Raw genomic sequence first — 14,092 nt, 5'->3', positions numbered from 1 at the left:
AATAACTTTAATAGCACTGAATAATGGATTTAGATAAAAATTGGGAAAATTAAAAATTGTAGTCTCACTTACTTGAGTTCGCCTTTAAAAATGTTGGGATTTAAGAGGTAAGATTAATATAAGACTTATTCAGCAGAAAACTTTACTGTTGTCATATTTCATGTTTTTGCCAGATCCACAAAAATTCTCTCCTACATTGAACAATTCATTTGGATGGCTCCATCAGGGTATCAAACTGGGGGCCTAAGCAAAGTCCCATATTTTCGCACTTGTTTGTTTATGAATTTGTTTATTTAGTGAGCAGGCCGTGCTTTGCCGACATGCTATACTATACCACAGCGGACCAGAGCCCCTCGCAGTGGGCTGAATTCGGCTGAATTCCACGCAAATCTTATTTGCCCTTGGCCACCGGACTCACCCGTCCGCCGGCGTCCATAGCCAGGAGCCCGGACTCTGGTGGGCAGGAATTCCACGGTTTTGTTTTCGCTGCCTGCACTGCATATTTCGCTCCGCTTCCACTCCATTCCATTCCACTACTTGCTCTGCGGCGATGGCATGTGCTGGTTTTTTAAATTTGCCCAATTCCAGGCATGATATGTGTGTGGTTTGGGGGTTGGGTGAAGAGTACGAGCCTTATTTGCCTTTTCACTGGCCCGAGATATCCGCGTTGCTCGCGTTATTTATGCAAATGTCAAATATTTTGATATTCCGCTGCCATGTGAATGAAAGCAAACGGAAGTACATTATAAAGTTGCCGCCCCCCGTTTGCCCAAAGTCATTCCCGTATTATTTGGCCAGCAAACAAGCCGAAATGTGCCACTAATATGACCGCCCAGTCCCCTCTTTACCAGCACTCTTTATCCCTCCCTTCCACTTCCATCTCTGAGCAGGCAGCAAGTGGAGTAATTATGGCATTTTTGAAATTCCACCGTCAACCCAGTCACCCAACCACCGCCCACCTCCCACCACCCACTCACCTGGCAGCCTCAACATTATGTTGCCAACACGAACCTCCTTTGTTGCCTTTGTTGTGCCCTTTTGGAGAGCAGGGGAAATGAGTGGCAAAGTAAATTTTTGAAATTATTGGCACGTTAGGTGAATTACTTCGCAGAAAGAATTTTTAATTTCACAATACAAAGTCACTCACAATTTCCATTGATTATCCCCGGGGAGCAGGCCCGTTGAGTGTACCCAAAGCTCGTGGGATGGGCAGACTTGTTTGAGCAATTAAAGTGGTAATTGAGCTACCCAGCCGGAAAGTCAATTAGTCAGCGCAGCCCGATCAATGACTAGTAATTTAAATTAGCTGCCAATCGAAAGTTTTCACTTCAAGTGTGTCCCCTGATGGGAGAGATCAGTGGTGGGGCAGTCCCTCGCGGGCCAATTTTCCCCAGATGGTGCCGACGGGATGGACGACGGCCTTTCGCTTTTCCCTAAAGGTCACCGACTCGTAGTGGTAGCCGTCGACGATTTTTGCGGTATTGAGATTGCATACGAACGCCAGGCTAATGTTGTTCAAATCCACGTAGAAACAGTTGAGCAGGAAGATTAGGGGACTGAAGCGGGCAACCAGTTCGTAGGCGGCTCCCAGCTTTTCGTTCCAAATGCTCACGGAGGTGAAGTTTAGGGGCTCCTTGGCCTGCAGCTCGATGGCATCCTTCATGGTGCGAAAGGTGTGAAGCGTTATAGCCCCGGTGGGCCCATCGCCCAAGTAACGCTGGCTAAGGTCGAAAACCAGAATCGGAGTTGCATTCGCCGGCACGGTCTTGGGATTGCCCACAATGGTCCTGGCCTGCAGTTGCTCCAATCTCTCCAGTGTTTTAACATAGACCGGATGTGAAGAGATCTGCGAATCCAATGGCTCGAGGCGATCCTTTAAGCGATCTACGAACTCCTCGAGCAAGGATTCCTGCAAAAGAAGAGTGGCCACCGCATTGCAGGCAAAGGGATCGTGAAGGGACTCGACGAGGTAGTGCAGGGCGCAGTTGATATCCCCATCTTCGCAGAGTATCATCAGGCGGGGAGAGTTCCAGCGGTATTTGGTCTCCTCTTCCGGTTCCGACTCCTCGTCACTCATCGAGCTCGATCGCGAATGATACGAGATCCTGGGTGCTTTCTTCGGCCTCTCAGCAGCACTATCCTTGGATTTGACACTCGGCTCCACTTCAAGGATCAGCGGAAGGCTTACATCCCGTGGCTTCGAGCAAACAGGATTGTAGATGAAGCCATAGTCGATCAGTGGAATCGGCAGCTGAGGGTACTTATAAATACATTTGATTGCTTCCTCAAGGAGGCTTGTGCTAATTTAGGAAAATATACAAATACTTCAAGGGGTTCATGGGATTAAATATCGTTTATCACTACTTACTTGGTGAGTCTAGCGCTGTGGGTGGAAAAATTATTTTAATATACATAGCTGAAAGATTTAATTGGTAAAACATAAAAGCCAATGGATATTTTAAATGCATTGCGAGTTTTTTGAACAGTAGGTAAAATATATGGCTTTTAAAACTACTTTTAGATGAGTCTGCAGATCGTGCTTATTTTTATCGAGTTCACCGGACTTCCGTACACTATACTATAAGTGATTTTCGTGACATTTCTGTATGTTAATTTCTTAGAAGTACTTAGAATTTTATTTACTTACGTATACATTTTAATAAATTAAAAAATACAAAATAAACTATCCAGAACTAAATATATAATGCTTATAGACTTTTCTCGACAAGCCTTTTAAGTTTCAATAGATTTTGAGTTTTGGTTCAATTCAGAGAGTTCCATTTTTGCCTAAGAAAATTATGATTGAATTGAAACCTGAACTCTTACTCGCTAATCAACTGGAAAAGCCTACCCGCCATGGTATCTTAGTTTCCGATAAGCACCGCACCCACGAGCCCAGTATCGCAGTGATTTATCAAATCACACTCATCCACACACACAGTTCACACTTGACTTGTGCAGTTGACCGCCCATCCAAGGCCGCCCCCAACGACCTTATTGTGGGCACAGAGATTTACAGTTGATTTAACCGTTTAAGCATGGCTAATGCATAATAAACGTTTGGCCGCAAACTTTTCAACCACTTCTGTGGGCATGTGTGAGTAAACTGCCTGCGTATGTGACTGGGTGATTTTCCGGTTTGTTTTTCCCTTTCTCAGCCTCCTGTCCAACCTATTTGAGATAGAAATCATGTGCAGTCATTAGATTGTTTTTCGATTGACGTGACATGATAATGAATGATTTTCTTTTGGCCCTCTCCTTTGTTTGCCTTCGCTTTTCTCGCTGGGGCGGCCTTTCCGCTTCCTTTTCCTTGGGGTCGCAACTTTTTGTGGCGCCCAACGTGCAATTTGTGCGAAAAGTGGGTGTGCAAAGTGGCGACGTGGCCGTCGAAAGGCGACAGGCGGCAGGTGGCATGTGGCAGGTGGCGGCCACTTTGTTTGCTGATTTGTTTATGGCCGACCATAATGACCGATGAAGTGCCAGCTGGACGCCTCAAGTGGTTGTTAACCTAAGTTTCGCCGGCGAAATTAACACGAATTGCAATTAAAGTGGGCACGAGAATTGAATTGGAGCCCCCATGACAGCCCATTCTCATTCTGGCGCTGTCAAATGCACTCAACCGAAAACATATATTGTATTTCATTAATATATTAGAACATAAGAAACAAATAATTGATTATTTTAGGTATATGTATGTATGTATTTTAAACTTTAAAATAGACTTTTTCCTTCAGCTTAATAAAATTGTTTTAAAAGCATATCCCTTAAAAATACTTTTGACAGTTAAATGTTCACAAAGCTATCATTTTATATTTAAACCTGAAACTTTTAAAATATTTCGTTAACTTGCTTGTACAGATGCGGAGACACATAATCGCATAATATTTATTAAAACATATTCACTGGTGCATATTTTTGTTGAGTGCGCTGATGGTTTTTCCTTAATTGTTTTGAAGGAGATGCAAATATATTTGGATTGTACAATACTCACCGTTTTTTAAAGCGGCGATTGACATCTGTGGCAGCTTGGACTGACTGCTGCTGACAGGTGTGACAATGCCGGAAAAGTGTCGCCGGCAGCTTGAAAACTTCGAGGGCTATTCACCTGCTCAGAGGAGGAGCAAAAATGGGGGTGTGTACCCGGTTCATTAGGGGACTATTTAAATAAAACGCCTGTTAACTACAGGACGAGACATGCGTGTAATATGAGAGATGGTTGTGTAATTAAAATGTATAAATGGAATCAAAAGAATCAGTCAAAGAAAGCCGCGCACACAAAAAAGGAATTAAATGTACCACGTCTGTTGTATTATAAGGACATTTCCATTTCCTACGGACACATGGAGGCCTTGACAGGGGGAAATGGCGGTGAACAAGCTCTTGACTCCCCTCTCGACTAGCCACGCCCCCTGCCAACGCCACCGCCCACGTGCCACTCCTTTTGCATGTCCTCGTCGACGTCGTCGTAGTCTTCGCAGTTCGCAGTTCGTCTGGTTCTTGAGCGGCGACGCTTTGTTTTGGCTTAATTAATACGCGTTTACATGTTGCCGACTTACGCACGCTTCGCATGTCTCAGCAACACATCGCCACCCACACTCACACACTCGCATCCAAGACACAAGGCCGCCCCGGGGCCCAGGACATTCCCGCCCCCTTTGACGCACTGCGGTTGACACGCAAATGCAATTTGTGTGCTAAAGGTAATTTCTGTCTCCAGGTCTTGGGTCGCTTCCACATTACAAATGACTGGAATAAATATTTAAATAGGTCTCCTTGTTTCGCCTTCTTTCTTTCGGCTCTTATGAAACTTTAATTAATGCGTTAGCTACACACAAATTTTAGCCAAGCACGTACTTGCGGCCAAGCAGATCATTAATTAGGTGGGGTAATTGCACAGCCCGCCGTTTCACTTCCGTTTGTGCCGAATTTCCATTTAAATTTCCATTTAAGGCCGGCCACAGCCCCCCGGGCATTAACATATGCCGCGGGGCAGGTTGGTGATAAAATCAAAATTTTAATTTAATTAAACACGAATTGAATTTGTTGTAATCAATTAGCTCGGTGTTCACTGAGCAACGAATGAGTTTCACGGCCAGGTGCATAGATCCTGGGCAAAGATACCAGTGGCACACACATTTGTAACCTCTTAATGGGATGAGGGCTAAATTGTGACGAAATTCCAAGTCGGATAAGATCTTCGGGAAAATGCAGGAATTAGCCATGGGAGTGCTTTAATTAATGGGAGTGATTTTAGTGCAAGTCCCATTGACTTTGTACTTTTTATGGCGGCAATAATGATTTTAATTGTGGCCTTTGTTTGCGGACATAATGACCCGTGGTGTTATTTCTTGTAATTATGTAACAACAAATTGGGTCTTGCATAAGCATCATTGAGAACACTTGTGTGTGGAATGGCATAATTTTAATTACTATGTAAAATAATGACTCCGCGCCATTTTCACTTTGTTTGCTTTCACATTAACGAAGCGAATTAATGACAGCCAAGTCCAGATGTCAGCTTCCTCGGTCAGCCGGGAATTCGGTGAAAAATCAGCATTGACGGGTAATAAATTCTCCACAAATTGATGATTTTTCCACTGATATATTTTATTTTTAAATTCACACGAGCCACTTCAATGAAGCGCAGAGGGTTTTTCAATCAGCTTATGGCTCAAACAATGCAGACGGAGAGCAGCCAAAATTCTAAGGAAATTCCCTGCTGAATCGGTGAGGACACATATTTTTGGTTGGAAATTAAAATCAGAAACGGGCAATATTTCATGAATGCAAATTAATGGCTTAAACGCTGCAGAAAAATGGGGAGCGGGAAGTTGAGCAATGCAAATATTTTTCCTGGATTTATGCAAATTTTTCCCTGTGTACTCACATGGAAATGCGGTGGCTGAAGTTGGGAAAGTTGTATCATGCCCGCCAGAGTGATTCCAGGCGTGGGAGTGAGGGCGTGGCCCGTGGGGCATATCCGTAATACAATAATAATTATATGCAAAGCAAATTGAAATGCCAAGTACAAATTTTTTACCCCCAGCACGCTGCTGTTATCTCCTTACAGGTAAATAAGGATAAAAGAATCACGGAACGGGAAATCTGCGACTCATGGCGTGAGTAAGAAGATTTTTTATCCGCCGAACGCTGTTGACTTTCCGCAGGGCTTCAATATTGCGTGTCTGCCGGGATTCCAGATACAAGATTAACTCGGAAAGTATGTGCGTGTACAGCGGGTCCGTGTGCGGGTAACCCAAGCCAAACGAAGTGAAACGAAATAATCGAGACATGCAATCTGGGGAAATGCATCATTAACGACTAATTAGTGACCGTCCCACATGCTGGCAGAACGAAATGAGCTGCGAAGCGAAATCAATGTCGAATTGGAATGGAATTGTGGCCGAAAGTTGCCTCCACTGCTGCCGGCTCAGACTGTACAATCCTGTCTGCAGTTCGAAATTAGCAACAGTTTTCCATCCATTTGCCTCGCGTTTGCCTTCGCCAACTCACAGTCTTATCGTTATCAAGGGAAGCCCATAGGGGCCGTAATGCATTGCAGGCGACTCTTAAGTGCAGCTCTGGGCCCTGAAAGTGCTTACTGCTTTGGTGGGCGTACGCGGCGTATGCGCAATAAAACGCATCTCAATAGATTATTACGGCGCCATAACTTCAAGCCGCACTTCGACAACAGGCCGTATTGTCTTTTGGCCCAGAGCTGGTGCACTTCAGTCGGATGTTGACGGTAAACACAACATTTTGCAGCTCGCTTAGCGCACTGTGGAATGTTCCACAAAGTATCGATATCAAATGATTTAATACGACTTTAAATATAAAAACAACACCAATCATTGCAAAGAAAACAGAAAAACAGGTTAATATTGAAAATGATAAAAATGCGAAAAGATAATCTATTTGATTGTATTACAAAAAAAGAATTTTGTAAAGCGATAGTAAAGCTTGTATTTGAAATTATCGATAGTGTCACTTATGCACAGCACTTCTTCCTATTTTTATTTTAATATTAGCGACCATATATATACCTATTTATCATAAAACATATCCGCTTATTCCAGTTCATTGAATAAAATGCATTTCCAGGTCAGGCTTTCAATGAATGTGCTTCAACTTAAAATATGCAGTCCACAGAAAAAGCCGGCGTTGTTGTTTAATATTCCTCAGAATTCTCACTACATTTCGCTCTTACAGACCATTGTACTTGAAGAAACTTGGGAATGCGCGCTGTGCGCGACTCGCTGCGGTTACCCTGTTCGTTTATTATGCCATTCACAGTTTAATAATGATAATAACGTCAGGATATTAAAGTTTTCCTGCCCGCCAGCCGGAATGTCGAACGCCTCCGCCGCAGGATTTCCCTTTTTCTCGGCCCGTGACCCGAGTTTTCCCAGTCTCGCCCTGTGCGGCATTAAAACTATAATCAGTTTATGCAATAAAGTAAATTGTGTACGTAATGCGTGCTGATGGTATGTCTTTTATTTATTTATTTTCTTGTGCGCTACTTTTTATTATTACGGCTTAAACTTGCTTAGCGCATTTAATGCCCTTTTCTCCACTGTCGGGTGCCGAATGGTGGGGTTCTGTGTCCCGTCAGCTGGGCCCTCCCCACCATAAACGCGTTCAATATTAATAAAAGTTTGGCCAAAGTTAATTAAATCTGCTTTTTAATGTGCAGCCATGCATGAGCAGCCAAAGCGCGAGCGTAATAAATTGACCGTACGCACCGTAATGTCCATACATCCGTATCTATAGCTCTGCCTCCAGGATTCTGGGGTCGCCGAGCAACTTTCTGTGGGGTTGAGGTGCTGGAGTAGAAACGGGCAGCTGGGGTTAGAGTAAGCCATAAAGTTGGCTTTTCCCGACGCTATTTGAGGATGGGTGTTCTTATGTTTTATAGTCCATTTTTATTCTGCAATAGATACCAAAATATACAGGATTTTTGTGGCAGCTCACCTTTTTCGTCCGATTTAAAGAGATGGAAAAACTCCTAAATTCTAAAAAAATGTATGAAGCCTTACCAACCTATTACTAGTTAAGTAATTTAGTAGTAAGTCCACATAATATAGTAAAAATATTGTTGGGGAGAAACTAGTGCCCATATTGTTTTTGGGTAGAATCCTCCCTCTTAAGTATACACTTCTCGCCACTTGAGCTTGATTAAGCGGACTTTTCGCAATCGACTCGGCATAATTGAAATTACTAGTTTGCCTAATCCTAATTGAGATTTCCTAAGCCCCATGTAGTGTCGCATTTTGGCCGTAGTTAATGCCTTCTTTGTGGGAAAATGAGTTTGTATTGTGCGGTAATTGGTAATTTTAATGCTTCACCTGGCACAAATTTGCGTTTGATGTTGTACAACTTGGGGAATCGCCTTAAATGAATGTCTCCCTGACACCGCCACCGCCTCCGCACTTCGCGGCCTTGATAAAGCACATAAAATGGCATTAGAGTGGCACAAAGTCGCCATTATGAGTTCTTTTGTGGCATTTAGCCGCCTTTGTGTGGCGCGTCAATATTTAATAGCGCCTCGAGGCTCGAGGCTCGAGCCTCGTTGCCGAGCCACCCTCCATTCTCCATTCTCCATTCTGCATTCTGCGAACGGCATTGGCATTGTTCTCCAGGCAGGAGGAGCAAGTTTTTTATTAAATAATGTGACGCTTTCATGTCGAGCAAAAATGAGGCATTTTTCGAGCTCGCAGGACCCGCCAATTAAAGTTCAACCGAGCCGAGAGTTTCCATGTTATTCTTCCACTCTATTCCAGCTTAGACGCGTTTTGAAGTTTTAAGGAGCACTTAGTCGCGAAGAACCGAGGCAAATTGCGAACAATCGAAGCAATCAAGCGAGTCATCGCCACCGAAACGCGTGCTCGGGATTTCTGGGGTGGATTAAGGTATTAACGTCTCAGCTGGGGGCGTGGCAGCCGACAAGCCATTCGAGCGCTCTTCAACTTGGCAATTCGATTAGGCCTGGCAGTTACTGCAAACTTGGCTTTAATTAAAATGGGACAGAACTATGTCTAGGAAGCCCTCGGATTTGTGCGTCAAGTGCCGGCGGAGGTGGAGGCGGAGGTTGGTAGCTTTATCAAACTTTGGTCGAGGTGGGCGGGCAGCTCCAAATTCCTTGGTAAACAAATTTAATAACATAATTTAAAGCCTCTGTTCTTGGCTGGCAGCGATGTTCGGGCAGAACAAATGCTACGTTTTGTCATTGTGTGCGGTTTTAAGTGAATTACAAGCTGAAGTGGCCACAACGAATTCACAGAATGCCGCCAACAACAATGAAAATAACACATAGGATAACACAAACAGGATGACAGTGGCTCTCGGGGCTCCAAAGGGAGAGGGAAAGGGGAAGGGGAAGGCCAGCAGCCGAAAGGAGGACAAAGCCAGCCAAGCGACAAAATTATGTAAAAAGTCAGGCAACAAAACAGTAGAGCTGCCTGGCCAAAGGGAAAGCGGATGGTGGGCGACAAAAGCGGGTGGAAAGCGGATGGAAAGCGGACGCCCGAGGCCAAAACCCCACAAATTGTCTAAGCGGAGACAAAGTGAAAGCGAAAGGGAGGGGGTCGGGGCACATGACCTCTGGAGGCCACAAGGAGGCAAAGTTGAAGGCGGCCCAGACAAGGGAAACCGAAAACTGCAAATGAACATGCGACAACAAAACAAGACGTAGCCTAAGACGCCTACACCGCAAGAAATGGGTGATGAAAGCATGCTGACACCCATTTGCACTTCCGCAAGCCACCCGAGGTTTGCCTTGTGCAGCATAAGGTGGCCTCCACTTTGGCAAGGTCTTAATTTTAATTGTGTCAAATTGTAGGTAAACTACTTTGATTCTAGCTCTTCGGACTTTCTGCAAATTAACAATAGCACCACAACAGATCAAATATACGTTTTATGTTCATGTATTATTTCAAAATATTTTAAGTTCCATAACAACTTTTTTTATCTCGAAGCGCAGCCTTATAACATAAATATAACTCTAATAATTAAATACGTAGGTAAGTTATAATTCAGTGCCTTAATTTTTTGAAAGCAATCTAAGTGCAAAAACTTATTTCCATTTTGTTTTTCAAGCATTTGAAAATGCAACCATTTCCAAACTAAGTAACACAATACGTAATAGCTTCAATTGGCAGATGGGAAGAAAAACCCGACAATCGACCTGGCATTCAGGCCCTGATAAAGCGAGACAAATTCATTAAAAGCCTGTTTGTGCAAGCGCTTCGAAAATTGAGCTAAACGATGCGAAATGACGCCAAGTGTCGTGTAAGTTGGCATTAAATTATGAATACCTAAGCTGCGCTGGCAGTGGAAATCTGCCAGTCATCCCCACTCAACCTTCGCCGGGACAGGCGAAATGGCGAAGGTGCAGCTGAGTGAAATGCCTAAGTCCCCGCTGCTGTCGCCTGTCTGGTTCAAAGAAATTGTTAACAAGCGAACCGAATGACTAAACAGCAGACAAGGATGCCGCCCAAAGCCGCCCCACGAGCTCATAGATAACCGGGTCCTTGTACTCGCAGCTCCTCGCCTTTCGTGGGTAGCTTACTTAAATTTTCAGGCCCTGTGCCGTAATTCATTATGTATGCCTAATGTTAACAATTTAGCAGCTATTGGTTTATCTTAATGAAGCCGTCTGCCCCAGGAGCGACCTAAATACACACGAACTTCCACACACACACACACTGCCCCTTTTCGGGAGTCTTTAACTTTTATTACACTCTCCCCGGTTAATCGGGTTATACACATTCCATCGGCGGAAGAGATTTGGATGCCCCTGGAGCAACCTAAGCACTCGCCATAAAATATTGTCACACTTAACCGCGAAACGGTTGAACTTTCCGCCGAGCGCCAAGCTGAGCCCTTTGTCTTCTGCATTTTTCAACTTGCCTTAAATATTAAAGAGGTCTCATTGCGGTTCCGCCAGTCTCAGTGACAGTTTCAGTATCAGTCCCAGTCCCAGTCCCACTGCCCTCAACTTGCCACGCCCCTTATCTATCTGGCGACTCCCTGGCGGCCGAAATGGCGACCGCCAAAAGTGTTGACACTCGTGGGAAAATGTTTTAATAATTTGTGTAAAGAGTTGACAGCTGGGACGCAGAAAAAAAGAGGGCGGCTGGCGCACGTGTGAAAAGCTAAACTTTTATTCTCTACAACAAAGTGCCCTAAACCTATTGGGGAAGGGCTTTGAGAAAAAGGGCTACGAGGGGGGAAATAAAGGGTCTGGGAAGCTGGTGACGAGGGCTAAACAGCGATGTCAACGCGCTCGGTTGCGTCATAAAATATTCAAAAATATATGTGACTAAGCACACACAATGACGAAACCCGTACTCAACCCACAGAGATACATTTGTGTAAATATGCATCTACAAATATAAACGCACAAATAGACGTACGCTAAATTGACATCAATTTCAATAGGGATTTGTTTTGGCCTTTGGCTGGCCAATTGATTTGATTCACTCGGCAAATCGAGATCGACAAGGTATTACCTTGTCATTTTATGTATTTACTAAATAACTAACAGAAAAATACACGACTTTTATCGTTATTTCAAGTATCCGATAATAATTATATAAAAATGTTTGGCTGTTTTTTAATTTCAAAAAAGAATTTAGCCTAACATGTAAAATGTTTTTATGGCATTCTTGTAGTTATATTTTAAGATATACAAACATATTATTAAAAACAATCTTTAAAAATTTTGTAGATCAATTACTGTGTGCATGGGATAGCCATTTCATCCAATTATTTTATGAAAAGGGGGGGCTATTTTGATTTCATGCATTCAAGAATTCATGAAATTGATACCATAAACACAGAATATTATTACTACCTTTGCATGTTTTTGAATATATATAATTAAAGTGAAATAGTATTGAGTTTCAATTTTAGTAATCTTTGTGTACTGTATTCACCTAAAGTATACCTAGGTAGGAGACATGCCCATATAACAGTCATACGTCATTAATAAAGGTCAACGCGTATAAATGTTTTATGTACCAACAGGAGTACAAGCTTACGTATTCACCTTTAACACAAATCAGGCTCTCACAGTTTTTCGAAGTTTTGGCTAGTCTGATATCGTACGTGTTCTGTGAGTCGGTTGACACATGTCCTTCACCTGAGGTCAAGGACAAACGTAGTTATTTAGATGGCCCGAAATTCCCTCCCCCAAATGGGATTGCGTGTGTTGTGATTTACCTTCGCCGCCCCAATTTGGTTGACGAACCATTTACATGATTGAACTTTTTCCCTTGAAGTGCGTTGCTGACTTGATTTGCATGTAAATATCCTGTTGCTCTCAGATGTGTCAATTAGGGACTCCATAGCATATGCTGCACCAGATACCCTTCTTCACAAAAACAGGTAAAGTTGATATCCAAGGAATTCACTTATCAGACATGCGGTAGAGCCATGAACTTATAAACCTTTTAACATGATAGCTCACAAGAACTATAATGTGTACCTACATTTTGCGTGACGAAAGCAAAAATCGAGCAAACATATAAATAAGCAAGCTGCGTACTGAGCTCAAGCAATGGGAGTCGTTTGCTGTTTAGAAATTTATTAGCAAACAAAAGATTTATTAATGCGAAAATTTGCTGCATCAGCACACATTGTCGTTGCTGTTGGCTTAACAGGCTATTGGAATTGCAGAGGCATTGTTGCTGCAGTTGACTTGATCTCTGTTTGCCATGCCAGGGTAAACAAGCAAATAAAGCTTAGTTGCATCTCAGCAAACACGGCTCGAAAGCGTGTACAGGTTGCACACACAAATGAGCAAAGCAACTTTGCCAGCTAAAAACTATCATTAAATTTAATGCAGCCGCCAAGAACCAAATGCACTTGCATTGATTAGTTTACCCAATTTGACCCGGACTGCACGATGGCATACCAACCTGCGTCGCAAATAGGGCAGACGCACTATGGGGCTTCAATTTTGGCCGCTGAAGCGATTAGCTTTCACCCACACTTCGCTAAGTGGCTTGTGCCTGTGCGTGTTAATTGCGTTTGGGCCTTGGTGTCCATGCGTTGGCCCAAAACAAGCGGGGATCCACTTTAGAGCGGAGGGCATGCCCAACGGGTACTCGGCCCACGCGGCGTATGAGCAATATATTAAATTTTTACCATATTTCTCGAATCCGACTGTTTGCTTAAGTTTCTCCCAGATTGGCATATGAATAAATGAGGCAGATATTTTTCCAACTTATGTACAAGTTTATATCCCGAAACTTTCTTCCCACCTGGGATGATTAAGTGCAGGCAATTTATTAACAGATCAAAGTTTATGGCGGTCGTGTGTGTGTGAAAACTGATTTATAGATGGCCATCTTAGTTGCCACGAGCCAAGTCCTTTCACACTTGGCCGGAAAATATGGCGGACGGAATTCCTCTCAGCAATTTCTTGAACTTTTCGCTTTTCCAATGTTCATAATTTTATATATTCCCGCCGATCGTTGAGCTGATTTGGGAAATGCCCAAAGTTTCTATTGAAGATTAAGCCCGAAACTGTCTTGGCCACTTTTCCTGATTAACTTTCCAGTGACAAGATGCCAAACTCTCGGCTGACGTAATCATTGGACCTACCCAACTTCTTTCACCCCGAAACGGGAAGTTTTTCGGAAAAGCATCCAGTCAATCGCTGTTTAAAGCGGGGAAATAAAGTGCTTTCAAAAACAAGTTTGAACTCTGATGTAGAACAAACACTGCAACAACAAAATAAAACGACGCCAGCAACTGGCCGCCCTCAAAAAATGTATATAAACCTGTGATTTTTATAGTCGACTTTATTTTCTGCCTTCCGTGCTCCAGTCTAGCTTTTCCTCCTCCATCGGGGGCGTTCGGGGATCTCAAGGCGTTGGAGAAGGCAGCATTTGCTTTTATAGACTTTTCGCTGCCCGTCGTAATAGTTTCCGTTTCCACCCGTGTAGGTTGTATGTGCTTGAGTGACCCTTCAGATATTATTTTGGCTGCAAAACAAAGCAGAAATGACTTTCAGTGGTCGAAAATGCTGCTTTTGGGTGTATGTAAAAAAAACATAAAAAGTCTATTCTTAGTTTTGCCTTAGTTT

General features: G+C 43.3%; 2 protein-coding genes across 2 annotated transcripts in view; one reads left to right on the top strand and one right to left on the bottom strand.

Moving 5' to 3' along the window:
* Positions 1–14,092, top strand: part of LOC108148299 (hemicentin-2) — a 71,607-nt gene that overhangs the window by 11,805 nt on the left and 45,710 nt on the right. The window lies entirely within an intron of this gene.
* LOC108148300 lies at positions 1,101–2,738 on the bottom strand. The gene is made up of 3 exons (XM_017275282.1): positions 2,648–2,738; positions 2,369–2,383; positions 1,101–2,300 (listed from the first exon to the last, which is right to left on the bottom strand). The coding sequence occupies exons 1-3, from the start codon at positions 2,653–2,655 to the stop codon at positions 1,355–1,357; spliced, it is 969 nt and encodes a 322-aa protein (XP_017130771.1). The 5' UTR covers positions 2,656–2,738; the 3' UTR covers positions 1,101–1,354.

This window comes from Drosophila elegans, unplaced genomic scaffold, assembly GCF_018152505.1.
Source record: "Drosophila elegans isolate 14027-0461.03 unplaced genomic scaffold, ASM1815250v1 contig_476, whole genome shotgun sequence".
Taxonomy (NCBI): domain Eukaryota; kingdom Metazoa; phylum Arthropoda; class Insecta; order Diptera; family Drosophilidae; genus Drosophila; species Drosophila elegans.
Note: the sequence above shows the minus strand (reverse complement) of the source record. Positions and strands in the feature narration are given on the sequence as shown.